Source organism: Girardinichthys multiradiatus, chromosome 7, assembly GCF_021462225.1.
Source record: "Girardinichthys multiradiatus isolate DD_20200921_A chromosome 7, DD_fGirMul_XY1, whole genome shotgun sequence".
Lineage (NCBI taxonomy): Eukaryota > Metazoa > Chordata > Actinopteri > Cyprinodontiformes > Goodeidae > Girardinichthys > Girardinichthys multiradiatus.
Window position 1 is genome coordinate 23,451,369 of NC_061800.1, and position 14,670 is coordinate 23,466,038.

The 14,670-nt window shown below is 40.4% G+C and overlaps 1 protein-coding gene across 1 annotated transcript; it reads right to left on the reverse strand.

Annotated features, from left to right (window-relative positions):
• Nucleotides 1-409: 409 nt before the first annotated feature.
• On the reverse strand, nt 410-14,567 carry chaf1b (chromatin assembly factor 1, subunit B). Its single transcript, XM_047369666.1, has 14 exons — nt 14,438-14,567; nt 13,921-14,057; nt 12,634-12,766; nt 12,429-12,549; nt 10,499-10,602; nt 10,315-10,411; nt 10,122-10,206; nt 8,727-8,820; nt 7,385-7,454; nt 7,212-7,303; nt 6,948-7,107; nt 5,509-6,066; nt 1,670-1,758; nt 410-794 (listed from the first exon to the last, which is right to left on the reverse strand). Exons 2-14 carry the CDS (start codon nt 14,047-14,049, stop codon nt 694-696), a joined length of 1,833 nt encoding a protein of 610 aa, XP_047225622.1. The 5' UTR covers nt 14,050-14,057; nt 14,438-14,567; the 3' UTR covers nt 410-693.
• Nucleotides 14,568-14,670: the final 103 nt, after the last annotated feature.

Below are 14,670 nucleotides of genomic sequence, written 5' to 3' on the forward strand. Positions count from 1 at the left end.
AATTTTACTTCTTTTTATATGAACCAATTCTGCAAAAGCTCCCAGTGTCTGTCAGACCTGCTTTTCTGCTAAGCTCTACCTCAGTCATTGCTTATCCATTTTTAAAACTTTGAGTTGAGATCTACCATTTAGTACCTCAAAATTAGAAAATGCTGCAACAAAGATTTCAGTTTTTAATCGTCATCCAGATTATCAATTTAGACTTTGAATCTTTTGTTGCTGCAATGTTTTATCTCATATATGGCATCCTACTGTAAACACCTTAGCACCATTGGAAACGCACAAGGGTTCTTTCAAAGTGGGTTTCACCAGGATTTATTGATAAGGAACCACAAACCTGTTTAATCAGCAAGAGGAATACTCGCATTTTACATAAGTACTGCGTATAATCAAGACTCCTTGAACCAAATTACTGGAAGTGAAGTCTTTTATTGGTTTGAACATTTTCAATTCATCATCAATTCATCAAGTGCTCTTCTCATCTTCATCTTGGTATACCATTTCTTTGTCATAAAAGCTTTATTACAAAAATTAAATGAAACATCTGTTTAAGATACCGAACACAAGAGGGAAAAAAACAAATCCATGCTGCACAGACACAAAGATGTTATACTGTTCCAGCCCTGTGGGGCTTCATAGTTCTTTCTTTCCTGACATTCCCTTCAACTGTCACCAGCCTCCAGGCAGTAGACGCTAATCCTTACCGATACTGGTTTTTACTGGGGTGTTACTGGTCTTGAGCCGTTTAAATTCTGGAGATTGGCACACTGGATCGGAGGGAGGAGATGGTCGCTCTGAAGAACATAAAGAGATGGATTAGTGACCAGAGGTTAAACCTTATAGCCTGTTTCTGTGCGGTCGATGGAGGAGACGTAAGAATCTTGTGAAACTTATGGGACTCCTCAACATCTATAAATTTATAGATCAAGCAACATTGAAGACACAATCTAGTGGCTGTTTTCTTTCGATAAATGGAAATTAACAATAAAAACCCAGATGGACGATTAAGTAAGGATTTCTACAAAGGGAGACATCTAAGTAGTACAGTCATCCAGACTGTATGGTTGCACAGCAACTGGACTCAAACATTTTGCTGCAGCCATACAGAAAATACACATACACCTTTGCAGGACGAGCTTGGTTAAAAATATGCCAAATAATTGTAAAACAAGAAAAAGAGTTGCCTAATGTGCTGTCACCAGAGGTATGTGTGCATACAAGCTGTTTTTTTTAAACAGGGTAGACTGTCTTATTTAAAAACAATTTACAACAAAATTGCAAATCAAACTGAAAGACTGACCTTGATGTGTTGTTCTACATGCAACTAGTTTACTTTTACAGAAAGGTCTGTGACGTTGCTTTAAGAAACTAAAGATAATTAATTGATATAATGTCAATTATTCCATCACTATGCAAGTATTACAACTCCAGCAAGTTGATTTGGGTTAATGGAAATGTTCCGACTCAATGACACTGATCAGAACATGATATAGAAATAAAAAGCTCATCTGAAGCTCTTATCTTGCTTTGCTTAAAGGTCAAAGGTAATAAATGAGGGTTTGCAGATTCTAAAATTTGGCAGAAGCACCAGAAGACATTTTTTAAAAACATTTTGTCTCAAGCTGTTAAGGAAGGAGGACAACAACTTTTAAAAGGTGGAGAAACCAACCGTGATTGGCCTTCTTGGTGGCCGAAGCACTGCTGAACAGTGAACTGACAGCTGGAGGCCGAGAGCCAACAGGAGTCAAAGACACTCGCCTATAAACAAACAGGGAGACCAAAAATACAGTGAAGAATCAACAATACAAACACGAAACTTGCTACTGTGCTGTAAACAAACATGGTTTCCGTCATATGTGTAGTATTTTGGTAAAGAAGTTAAACATTATTAGTTAGAGAAAAGCATGTGCAACTATTGTCTATGAGCAGTCTGCCACAGTGATTAGTTTACTGTCAGTGGGGGGTCCAACAAATCCCCCATCCGTTACGGGGGCTTTGTTTGCACTGCCAAGATGGAGCACGTGTGAAGTGAAAGAAACATTGAAATGCTGCAATGTTCTCCTCTCAGCTTCCTCCTGAAGATCATCTAAAACTTTCAAGTATATATAGACAGATTATGAGCTCAGCTTCTTCAAATCATCAGGCAGAAGCAGGCAGTATTTCCCGGCCGTGTGACTCCGGTCAAACATATTTAAGTAGTCCAAGTATTTTTATAAATCATCATCGGAAGTCAGCTGCACCTTAAGCACTCTTTATTCTAATAAAATCTTCAATAAAACTGCGGCAAAAAAAATGAACTACATTAGATAAAAATGACTGATCACTCGTCTCCTCCATGAATCATTGAGCGCTCACATTTTATCACCTACTGTGACCAAATTTCTGCTGCCTCTGAGATTACACAGCAGTGTCCCTCCAGGGAAACAGCCAAACTTTGCTCCTTTAAATGACTTCCATTTGAAAATCAATTGTTCTCAGAGCAATTTCAATCAAGCTTTCTATACCCAGTCTCCATCTTCCTGTGTTTATCCACAGGCCGTTCAGTAGTTTAGATACTTTGTGGGGATGCGATAGAAACATTAACTTCTTACTTAAAACATTCAAATAACTCGGCCAAATACTGTAATCAACAAATGTTAAAGTCAACGTTAAAGCACCGACTGGGTGGTGCTATTTTTGTCTCCTTTAATTGACTGTAACATCACATTGGTGCCAACAGATGAATATAGTTCATAATAAACACAAAACTCAAAGAGTTGGAGATATTCAGCTTTCAGGTGAAACTTCAGGAACCAAAGATGCACTATAACATTTTTACAGGTGAACCTAATGTGACCTTCTCTAAGCTTTGAATACACATGTCCAACTGTTCAATGTTGCAGTACTTTTTGCACAGCTTACTGCTCTCCAACAAGGAACTTCACAGCAAAACTCACATCAGGTGTTTGATCCATGAATCGACCAATAAATATCCTGGTTCAATCAGAATTGGTATTTAAGCAGTCCTCATTTGTCATCATGATACCCAGACGGCCCCTAACAGCAGTTCCAACGGTACCTCGCCATTGCGATGCTTAAAAGCAGGATGTTCTCAGATGGATGAGGCCACTGAGCTAAGTGTCATCAGCAGGTCGCAACAGAGATACAAAGCGACTAGAAGAGTCATAGAAAGGCACAGAAGTGGGCGTCCTTTGGCCGCATCCCAGACCGCTGACCCCTTCATTGTGAACAGTGCTCTGCAGAACCGGATTATGAATGCCACTCAACTCCAGGCAAATTTAGGTGAGACGCACCCAAGTGTCACGTCAAACCCTTTGAAAGCGTTTACATCAGCGTGGTTTTCGAGCTAGACGACCTGCCATGGTACCTGACCTCACCACCAGGCACAGGTTTATGCTGGATGACGGACCAGTGGGCCTTAGAACTGTCCTCTGATGAAAGTTGATTCACACGGAGCAGAAATGTTGGCCACCAACGACGTCAAGGAGAGCGCTATGCTTCAACCACTTGTCACCAGACAAGCCTTTGTTGGTGGTGGTGGTTACAGGGTGGGCAGGTGTGTCTAATCACTACAGAACTGTCCTACACTTTGTGAATGGTATAGTGACAAGCCCATACTACCTGAATAACATTAATCCAGTCATTGTGCCCCTGATGAACAACACAGGCCTAATTTCGTTTTCATGGACGACTATTGCATCATAAGGGAACGCCTGTGGGAGACTGGGTAACCTCAAATGGAGAGGCCTGCACTTCCTCCAGACCTGAATCCCATAGCTAACCTATGGGATCAGCTGAGTTGCCGACTAGAGGCTCGTAACTCTGTAACCCAGAAACTCAATGAACTAAGGGTCGCTCTTCAAGAAGAGTGGGATGCCATGCCTCAGCAGACAATAAATCAACTAGTGGACATCATGAGATGTCGTCGTCAATCTGTAATTGATGCTCAAGGGCACCTGACACGTTGAGACATTGACATTTTTGTTGTGGTATACCCCCACGTTGTTGGCTTTGGTTTGAATAAATAGTTTAAGATGAGGAAATCATCCCTGCATGCTTCTATTTAAATGATCTACTTTCAAGAAATAAGACCAGAATCAGCTTTATTGCTAAGTTTCTACAGACAAACAAGGAATTTGACTACAGTAATATCACTGTAGCGTGAACTTTTTCACCTGAATATCACCTGAAAGCCAAATATCCCAAGTTGATCAGAGTGACTAGTAGGAATGTTTGATTAGTAATCCATCAGTTCATGTTTCCCTGGCAAGTTTATCTGCTTTTTCAGCATTTATATACAGGGTAGATGGCATAGCATGCAAAGTGCATAACAGGAAAAAGAAGAGAACAAACAACAACAAAGACAAAGCAACACATTGAAGTATACCAACGTGAGGCATAATCACAAAAAATGAAACATTACAAAGGACAAAGTTAAGCAAATAAAAAGCTGAAACATGAGATAAATGTCTTTGGCCTTCAGGGCTCAGTAAAGAGTTAGGGTTTCAGTCCTGATCAGACCAAACATTTTCCATACTTGTATTTGACATGTTTATGTAATATTTAACCAGTTGGAAAGCGTCTCAAGGCAGCAGATGCTCACACTGGACACTAATGACATCGCCCAAAATGCTAAAGGTCAGAGAGTGATGGAGGCACGGATGTTTCTCTTGTTCGCACATACATTGAGCAACACGGTTAAGGGGGAATCCCAAAAGCTCAAAGTTGGACAATGGCATCAAAGAATGGCCTCTTGGGGCCATCGGGTTTCCAAAACAACCATCAGATGCTACATACCAACCAGTTGTTTGGGAGGCGCGTCAGAAAAAGTATTTTCTGTCCTACAGACACAAACATAAATGTGTGGAGTTTGCTAAACGTGACAGAAAGTTGAACTTGAAGAGTATCCTTTGATCAGATGAGGTTTGGAAGAACAACTAAGGTGAATATGTAGAAGAAAATCCCTCATGCCCACTGTTCAGCATGGTGGAAGATCTGTGATGCTGTGGGTCTGTTTTTCTCCCAAAGGCCCTGGAAACATTTTTAATAGTGCAGACTGGTAAATACAAGGACTTTAAACACACACAAAAAACGTGTGGCCCTGGTTCTTTTAGCAAGAGGAGCAGCTTCCCTTCAACCTCCACAGGAGACTGAAACGGTACAGCACTGTGAAATCTACTGCTTCCAACCATGCTTTAAAGGAAGAGCCACCGCTTGTTCAGGAGTCATGTTAAGCAGTCTGAAGGTTCAGGTTCTGATATATTACCGGACTCATTCAGTTAAACAATTTGGGTTGACGATTTATGTAGATATGTATCTGTAATCAAATTATTTACATCTAATGTACTCAAGATAATAAAGAAATATAAGCAATTAAAATATATTGACTAAATATATTATTTAATCTAAAAAACTATTTGTACAGTGTGGGTTACCTTACTACCGTACACTCATATTTACTCTGACTTGAAGTAGAAAGTATGTCTTATTTTCTCCTCTAATATTTACCTTGGGGTGGGACCTTTAGGAGTTGCGGACCCAGCAGTATTGAGAACCTTTGACGTAGAGGGAGAGAGAGGTGCAACGCGGGGCTGGTTTTTGGAGGAGCTGGTGGGGGTGAGTGGAGTAACGCAGGGCTGGGGAGTTGAGGGTGTGCTCGTACTTCCAGATGTCGGAGTTTGACCTGTTGAAGGAGTGGAGGCTTTAGGGGAAGCGGGCTTCCCCCAGCCCTCCAGGGTGTTGAGGGTGATCCTCCGAGGCTGGGGTGCAGATTTGGTTTTCGGGGTGTTCTTCTTTTCGTCCGGTGGGGTGGGACAGGGGGAGTCTTTTTTACCGCAGCTGCTTTGGGATGTGGGATTCAGAACCGAGCCTGATGACTGGGAAACAGGAGAGGAGTTTTTGCCTACCGATGACTTCTTTCCCCTTTTCTCAGCGCCACTGTTTGGGACAAAAACCTCCAAGGTGGGCGGCTCCTTCAGCGGCGTCCCCAGCTCCCCGGAAGAGAAGGACAGGAAGGAGCAGTAACCGTCTGTTGATGACACGGCCAGGAAGGAACCGTCACTGGACCTAAACAGGAAATCATACAGACTAGTCGGTGAAATGTAAAACATGAAGACCACAAAATTTAATTTTAATTAAAGGAGTCCCTCTAATATCAACAGCTTTACATTTCCAAATGTAGAGATTTAATGTTTTTTCTAGTTTGTATTCCGTATTTAAAAGCAGGCTTATAAAAAGATTAAACAAGCTAACTTACGGTCACATGCTGATCCATTAAAATGTTACATTTACATAAATCATATCTGATGCATTCAGTAAAATGACTTCTAACAGTATAATTACAAATAAAAGCTTTGTTCTGACTTGTAGGTTTTTATATCTTTGCAAGTCAGGCATGAAAATATTATTTCAGCATTTTAGTCAATTTCTGGGAAATGGACTGAATGTATAAAGCCCTTTTTTAGTCACACCGACCATTCAAAGTGCTTTAAACACACAAAGATTGACAGATTGGTAGGCATCTTCGGGTTAAGTGCCTTGCCCAGGGGCACATCAACATGTGGAGGGAGAAAGCTGGAATTGAATGCATAAGTGTGTAAAAAACTAAGTACACCCTTACTGCTTTTTTGTGTGTGCAAGTAGGTCCGAAGGAATCGTACTAAGGGTGATTTCTCCACAAACAACCAGCAAAGATCATCTGAGCTGGAAACATCTCAAACTGGTTTGGGATGGAAACAGTCACATAAAAGTTCCCGCAGTGAGATAATTAAAAGCAGAACCTCTTTCACATCCATCTTCTAAGTATGAATGACAAACATGAGGCGTCTCCAAGGAGAACAAAAGTCATGTTCCAACTTCTGCTGTCAGCAGAAAACCCTCTGCTCACACACCAGCAGACAAACCACACATGTAAATTCATCCCAGCCAAGGTTTAAGGTTTACGGTACCACGTGAGGTCACTGAGCGTGTGGTAGTGGATGTTGGACACCAGGCCAAACGGGAGGCTCTGCTGCGTGTCGTACAGGAAGATGGAGTCCTCGGACGCCACAGCAAACACCATACGGTACGGCAGCTGGAAGAGATTGGGAAGAGCCTGGGGAGAACCATCTGTAAGGAAGAAACGGGACAAACATGCAGAAGAAGAATGAACATTGGAGCCGCAGACAAATTACATTGAAAATGGTCCATAATGAATGATTCCTGGTCCTTGCCTTCGCCCTTTTTGGTCTTGAGCTCAAAGTAGACTGGGCAGCAGCGCACAGCCAGGGTGGCTTTAGCTGGACTGGGCAAGTGGGCAATAGGCCTAACAGACAAGTAGAAATGCACCCATCACTTATAAGATCTTTCATAGTATGGAAGGAACACCAATTAAAACAAGCTTTACCGTTTTAGGCTTTTCCTGGAGAAGATGTAAGTAGTATTTATGACGGTTTCTCCCACCTCGACACATCCAGCTGTGATTACAAGTGAAAACAGAAAAGACAACTGGGGTTAGATACAGCAGGACGGCGGCAATATTTGACCAGGGGCCGTCTCCGTAAACTCGGTCGATCTGCTACAAGAGATCCATATGCAGGAACCACAGGAGATAGGTCAGTGTTTCCCTTAGAACTCTGCCACGATTGATACAAAGAGCAGCCTTCCAATATAACGACAGGGAAAACACTAAATAATATCCCAAGCTTTGAAGATCTCACAGTCCATCATCTGAAAATGGAAGGAGAACGGTACAACTACAAATACACCAAGCCTAAACTTACAGGCCCGGCAAGGAGAGCATTAACCAGAGAAGCAGTCAAGAGATCTACGGTAATTCTGGAGGAGCTGCACAGATCCATAGCAGTAAATCTGTGCAAGATGTTCAGGTCAGATGAGAAAATAAATTACAGTTTTTCGCCAAGTGGCTGCGTCATGCTGTGGGATGCTCTTCTTCGGCAGAGATGGGAAGACTGGTCAGAGCTGAGAAGGTGGATGGAACTGAATACAGGACAATCCTGGAATAAAACATGTTAGATGCTCCACAAGACCTGAGACTGGTTGGAGGTTCACTTTCCAGTGGGACAAAGGTCCTAGACATACAGTACAACCAAAGTCACAATGGACTGGTTCAGATCACAGAACATCTATGTGTTAGAATGACCCAGTTATAGTCCAGACCTAAATCCCATTTACAGTCTGTGGCATGTTCAGACATTATCCATTAATCTGACTTGGCTTGAGCACATTTGCATGCAATCATGGGCAAAAATATCAGCCTCCAGGTGCGGAAAGCTGCCAGCTCCAACTGCAGCAAAACCTTTTCCGTTTTACAAAGTATTCTCATGGTTCTGATAAAAACACATTTACATTTTTCAAAATCTTTATTTGTAAAAAAAAAAAATTCTTGATACATGTTTTGATTTTTCTGGAAAGAAACGCTGTGGCTTAGACGAATCAGAGTACAAAGTTTCTGTAAGGAGTAGAAAAAAAAACCTGCCAGACAACCTGCATTTAAACGTAAAACAGTGCTATGCTTGCTAGTAAAGGTTTCTTTATCAAAATGCCGAGTGACATTTTGAAGTTTAATATGACACTTTAGTTTCCAGAGACGTGTTTGTTATTCAGTCTTTCTATATTAAAATGAAGCTACAGCAAAACACAGAGAGCAAATCTACAAAACCAGCAGGAGCTCAACTATTCACCCCCTCCTGTAAATAATCTCAGCAGGGCGTCTGCAGTAGTTGTACCTGGAGCAAGAAGAAACGACCCATCTGGCGTAAACGAAAGACGGCGAAAGAAGGACCTCATGCTGTCGTCGTGAAACATTCTGTACTGCTTCGCCTGCAAAGTTACACACAGTGGAGATGTAAGTCCGCTTAATTTAAACACACATTTTCCATTTCAAAACTCCAAACTGTTCCAGACTGAAGTCTCAAAGATTCCCAAACATTTCAGCAGGTTTAGCCTTATGTTTAAAAATTGATCATAGCATATTCACAGTAATAACAAGTCACATTTTCACACGTTATGTCTTTCATTGTTAAAAAGCAGTAAACAGAAGTATAAACTTATATATTTCCACCCCATTACAAACTCAATCAACCGCTACTGAATTATTTACACAATTTACAAAAACAATGTCTAGTTATGTTATTGTAAATCAATTTTATGAAGTTTGGTTTCATTATGTGTTCCACAGCTGGCTTCTTATACTGCAGTCTGGGAAATTAAATCAGCTCTCTTTCACAACCTACACTTAAATGAGTTAAATCTGGACTGAATTAACCTGTACTTAACAACAGGTTCTTTATTTAAAAAGGTCAAAAATAGAGGAGGTTCAGTGTTTGAGGAGAAAACAAGGCGCAGTTTTAATGCTGCACAAATCCAGAGGCCAAAAATGCTGCAAAATGTTTTAAATATCAGGTAACTTAATTTAATGTTTTAAATGTGGAATCTCTAACTTAGCAAATTTAAAAATGGCGCCTTAGTTTTGCTTTAATTTTTTTAAACACATTCTAAAGCATAGAAAGCAGAAAAAGCAAATTACAGAGAAAAATGTTTGAGTTACCAAGAAACCTAAAGGGTTTAGAAAGGTTCTGCACAGTGGACAAAAATCTTAATTTTATCCGAATATTATTTTTATCAAAAACATTTTATCTTAAATCCTAATCTGTGGAGTATTTTTCTCCCTAAATTAATTTGGGGAAGGAAACGCATCTAAAAAAAGAAAAAAACTAAACCAAACTTGGTTGTGGTCATAAAAATTCAATTTAGATGTAGAAATTCAAAGATAAAGAAATTAAACCAAATATGAATCAATGCAAAAAGCGTTTCATTCTTTTAATAATAAAGAAAATAATCTGATTTGATCTTTTAGCAAACAGAATAAGGAATAGTCAGGAAACAAACAGTTTTCCAAATTTTGTTTTCATTTTTTCCATACCTAGAAAAAACTAAAAGCGGTTTCCAGACTTTTCAAGGCGGTGTTGGAGCCCCGTTGATATTTATAGTCAGAAAAGTTGGATTATTTAGAAGAAAATATAAGACTGGGGCCAAAATCTCATAATAGAGTGAAAAATGTAAGTTTTGTGACCTGACACGGAAGGAGGAAGATGTGAATCAGAAGCTATATTTTTGCACACCTCTCCATCAGCAAGAGGTCCAGAGCTCATTTTGCTGACACAGAAGGCCTTCTTCTTTGTGTGAGTGCTGTACACACGCATCACTCTGATACACAAAAAGAAAATAAGAAACAATCCATCATTCTATCGAAATCAAACTGGTTATTACTATTTTATGACTGCACAGGTGCATGAAGTATGACTTCCAGTGTACCTGTCACAGCTGAGCGTGGCAACATACTGCCCCTGAGGGTCCCAGGTCACACCCTGCACGTAGCTCTTGTGGTCATTCAAGATACACAACTTCTGTCCTGAAAAGAAAATCAGGATAAATTATTAATGTCAATCACTCCAGTTGTTCATTTAAATGCATGCACCACACAGCTGAGCCTGCAAACCTTTGTTGATGTCCCACATAATAGCAGTGTTGTCAACAGATCCAGAAACCATAAGGTTTCCATTCCGCGTCCAGCAGATGTCATACACGTCCTCTATATGTCCTCTGTGGAAAAGGCAGAAGATAGAAAATATTTGAGTGTCCACAGATAATTTGGAGAAAACTGATTGACCACAGCAGTCTAAAATCAAACTTAAGATCCTGAGATTAGCTTTAGAGAGACATATGATGCTTTCAAATCCTTCCTTTCCACACTTAAATCATTCAGTTGTGGTCCATATAAAGTGGAACTGCGATGCTTTGGTCTGAGGTGCGCCTGAGAGCAACTCGTTTTGCCGCCGTCTCTTTAAATGCTATTGAGGAGCTTCACACCAGGTCAAAGAGCGCTCCACTTTAACCCGTACGGCCATCTTTGTAGTTTAATAACAACTATCTAGCACCCCAGAAACAAGACAAAAACACCAAAAACAATGGACAACTGTTACTGTAATAATACTATTCAAAACACGCAGGACGGTTCTGTCCTCAAGGAGCTAAAAGCAGCACACAGCTATCAGAACAATGGCCAGGACGTCATATCAACACACAATAAACTCATGTCTAAAATAAAGTTTGTTGTCATTTTAGCAACATTTGCAGCTCACAGCTTTGCTGTGTTCATCGTTTCCATAGACAGAAAGAACTGACCGCTTAATCAGATGAAGTCTGTCAGTAAATCCTTCTTGCTACTGGCGGAGGTTGCAGAAGGCACTCTTCCTTGAAGTTGGGGAAATAGGAATTTCCTCACTGATGTGGGAACATTTCCATGATAAATAAAATATAACCAGGTACTTCAAAAAGGTTCTGATGCTGGGGGACGGTGTAATGAATTGTGTGGGTTAATACAGCAAACAACTGTACCGAACTTATCCTCTTACAGCTTCAGCATACCCTAGCCTGGACTACAAAATCGCAGAGAGAAATAAAAATAGCAGATACACGAAATTGGTCAGCCAGAAGTCCATGACCTTATTTAGTTGCTCAGCAGCAAATACTGCGACCTAACAGTTGGAATAAACGTAACAGATGATACAGAATAAAAAGATATCTACGGAACACCTGGAGACTAAATTTTACTTTTTTGCACTCCTAGAGACTCCAAGTACACAAAAAATGCATTTAAATGCTAAAAAAGTGGATTTTGCATATGTCCCCTTTAAATTGTCAGTTGTAGCCATTCAAAGAAAAGACTCCTTTAAATCAGAGATTGAAAATAAGGTGCAATCACATGAAATAATATGTAGAATCAAGTTTATATTAAAAAAGTCCCATTTGCAAGATATTATTTATATTAGGTTTGGATGAAAAATAGTATTACATCAGGCGTGGCGCTGTAGGGGTTAACCATATATAGAGGCTACAGTCCTCGAAGCGGTCCACGTTTGACTCCCGGACCCAGAGACCTTTGCTGAATTTCTTTCCCCTCCCTCTCCCTCTATATCCTGTCTGTCGAGTGTCGGAAAAATGTAATAATAAAGGCCTCTAGTGCTGCAAAAAAAAAAATAGTATTGCATCAGCACGTTCCAGAGTTTTCCTATGAAGGAGAATGCAGAATGTTCTACCCAGTATCAGAATGACAAATCTGGGAAGCTTTCCTGGCATTAGTCAAATCTTTGACGCTATGATGTGGCTCCTGCAACAGATATCTGTTCGGTATCGTGTGGGTTGGGCTGTCAGCCTCTCTTTAGCACATCTCTATCTAACTAGGCCGCAGCCTGCACAGCTAGAAGATGGAAATGTGAAACTATCCTATCCAAGCCACTGCAATGAGTGTTTAATCCCAGATAAAATGATGACGTAGCAGATCCCAACACAAATACTTTTTTAAAAGACAACGCAAAACGATTTGCCTCTTTAAATAGCAGACAGGCCCCCTTTCTGTTCAGGTATACCTGAGTGTTTTGACCACAGACCAGCTCTCTTTGTTGAGCTGAGTATCTTCTTCATCCTGAAACACAGCAGTCTGCTCAGGCTCCTTAGAGTCGTTGAGCTTCCATAAAAGAATTGCAGCATCTGTATGTAAAAAAACACAGACATGTCTCAACTAGTGTATTTACAGAGGAACAAATCAAGAGCAGTTTAATTTATGGGACTTACCATCGCCCCCTGAAGCGAGCAGCTCTCCATTAGGGCTAAAGCGAACTACATTGACAGCCTTGGTATGCCTGGCCAGGTTAGACAAGAACTCCACCACGGCCTTCCCATCTGGACCTTGTTCCACCCGCCACAGCTGCACAAAAAATTGGGAAAAAATGGGCGCTGAAAACATTCTGCTAACTGGCTCAGCCACAAACACCGTGATCTAACAGCAGGTTTGTCACCAACATTCACAGCTTCTCCCTTTGAAAGCTGAGGCAACATGGTCACATGATTAGGACTGAGATCATGGGTGCAGTGTGGTGGATACTATGAGGCGATGGATACATCATTGCTTTGGCTTTTGAAAGATGGAAAGAAAGAAGGCGATAAGGGAAGAAGGAAACAAGGAAGGACAATATTTATACAACTGAAATCTAGATTATTTTTACTGATCCTGTTTTTGTTTTCCATTCTTATGCTGGACCTGGAAAATAGTGAAATCCAGTTCCATACTTTTCCGGAACCCCTCTGGACTGGGGAGAAACCATGAGCTGTGAGTGGCTCCCAGTTTGGCTCCAATCTCTGGATTTGTACTTAGTCAGCAACGCTGCATAAAACCAACCAGAGTTTTGTAAAAGGAAGCATAGCCACAATATTCCTCATTTTGATATATTTCTTTCGTTCCTTTTACCCATATAGCAGAACCAGGACATTCGGTCAGACAAACCAATGTTTGATTTGTTTTTACAAAGATGAGTACAACCTTTGAAACTCAGTGTGCTAATGTTTGCAAGCACATTAACACCAAGAATGTGATATGATACATTTCTAATTCTTCCATGGTTGCCTTTTCTAGCTCAAGCGAAGACCTGTGTAAATCAAAAACAAAGGAAATATGTTTGTATCTCAACTTCATAATGTTTAGGTTAACAATCTATGGTGAAACTATGATTTAAAGTAAGAAAAACAATCTTTTGGCTGTAAAAAAAACAATTATAAGTCAATTATTTGATATTTAATAATCACGAACGAACACTCACTGAAAATATCTTGGAAAGTTCTAACAAACTATAGAAAAAAGGTATTTTGTGATTATTTAAAAGCAGAGGTCGTGTGTTCTAGTTGATGTTCATTAATTAATTAATTGATTGATTATTAATTAACATACATGATCTGGGCATCCTTTAAAATATATTGTACTGCTCTTTTACATAAAACTATTTATTTAAATATACTACTCATTTGAAGATTTAGCTCGTCAGCCTTTAACACAGACTAGTATGCAGATGTTTCCTCTCCACTCACTCTGACTGTGGTGTCCACTCCAGCTGTGGCCAGTCGATGGAAACGTCCCTCCGCGCTGCTGTGCTGGAAGTCCAGACTGTACACCGGCTCCTTGTTGTGCCAGGCAATCTCACACGTCACCACCTTCATTTTCCCCCCTTTAGAGAGAAAAACATTTAACGTATGGGGAGCTAACATGTATTCACGGCAGTTTATATGTCTTTTAATTAAGTGTAGATAATTAAAAAGTGTTCCCGTAAACAGCGAAGGTGGTCCCTGTGTTATAAATCACACCAGATCTTTTGAAACGTTTTATGTTACCACCTACTTCAACTGAATGCTACTGTTAGCTCTTAATGTTAGCAACAACCGGAGCGGGTGCTCGTTTGTTTTCACACAAAAACCAGACAACAGTTACATGAATGTGTTTATCAAAATGTCACCGGAAGCTCTCACGAATATTGTTACATACATATACCTACGTTTTCTTTCTAAGTAACGTACTAACTTTGAGGGAAGTTGACTCTTTTTATTTTACCTTCCCTGTCGTTCAGCAGCAGATGTCTTGACTATTTCCCGCGTTCGTTGCGCTCAAAACTTCCGGGCAAGGAGAGTATTTTGATTGGACGAAAGAGTAGAAGGGGCGGAGTTGGTTCGCAGAGTTTGATTGGGGGTAGATTCCTCAACAGTGAGCCGGGAGGTGATCCGGGTGAATAGAGAAGAAGACGAAGGTGGAGTTTTTTTTTGCATGAAATCGAGAGCAATTCTTTT

What these genes read in the sequence shown, in the direction of transcription:
- chaf1b (XM_047369666.1), bottom strand. Translation starts at nt 14,049, where the DNA reads ATGAAGGTGGTGACGTGTGAGATTGCCTGGCACAACAAGGAGCCGGTG. An exon ending in TATGTGGGACATCAACAAAG is followed by an intron (nt 10,412 to 10,498) that starts GTTTGCAGGCTC and finishes TTTTCTTTTCAG; the next exon opens with GACAGAAGTTGTGTATCTTG. An exon ending in CAAGACCAAAAAGGGCGAAG is followed by an intron (nt 7,108 to 7,211) that starts GCAAGGACCAGG and finishes TCTTCCTTACAG; the next exon opens with ATGGTTCTCCCCAGGCTCTT.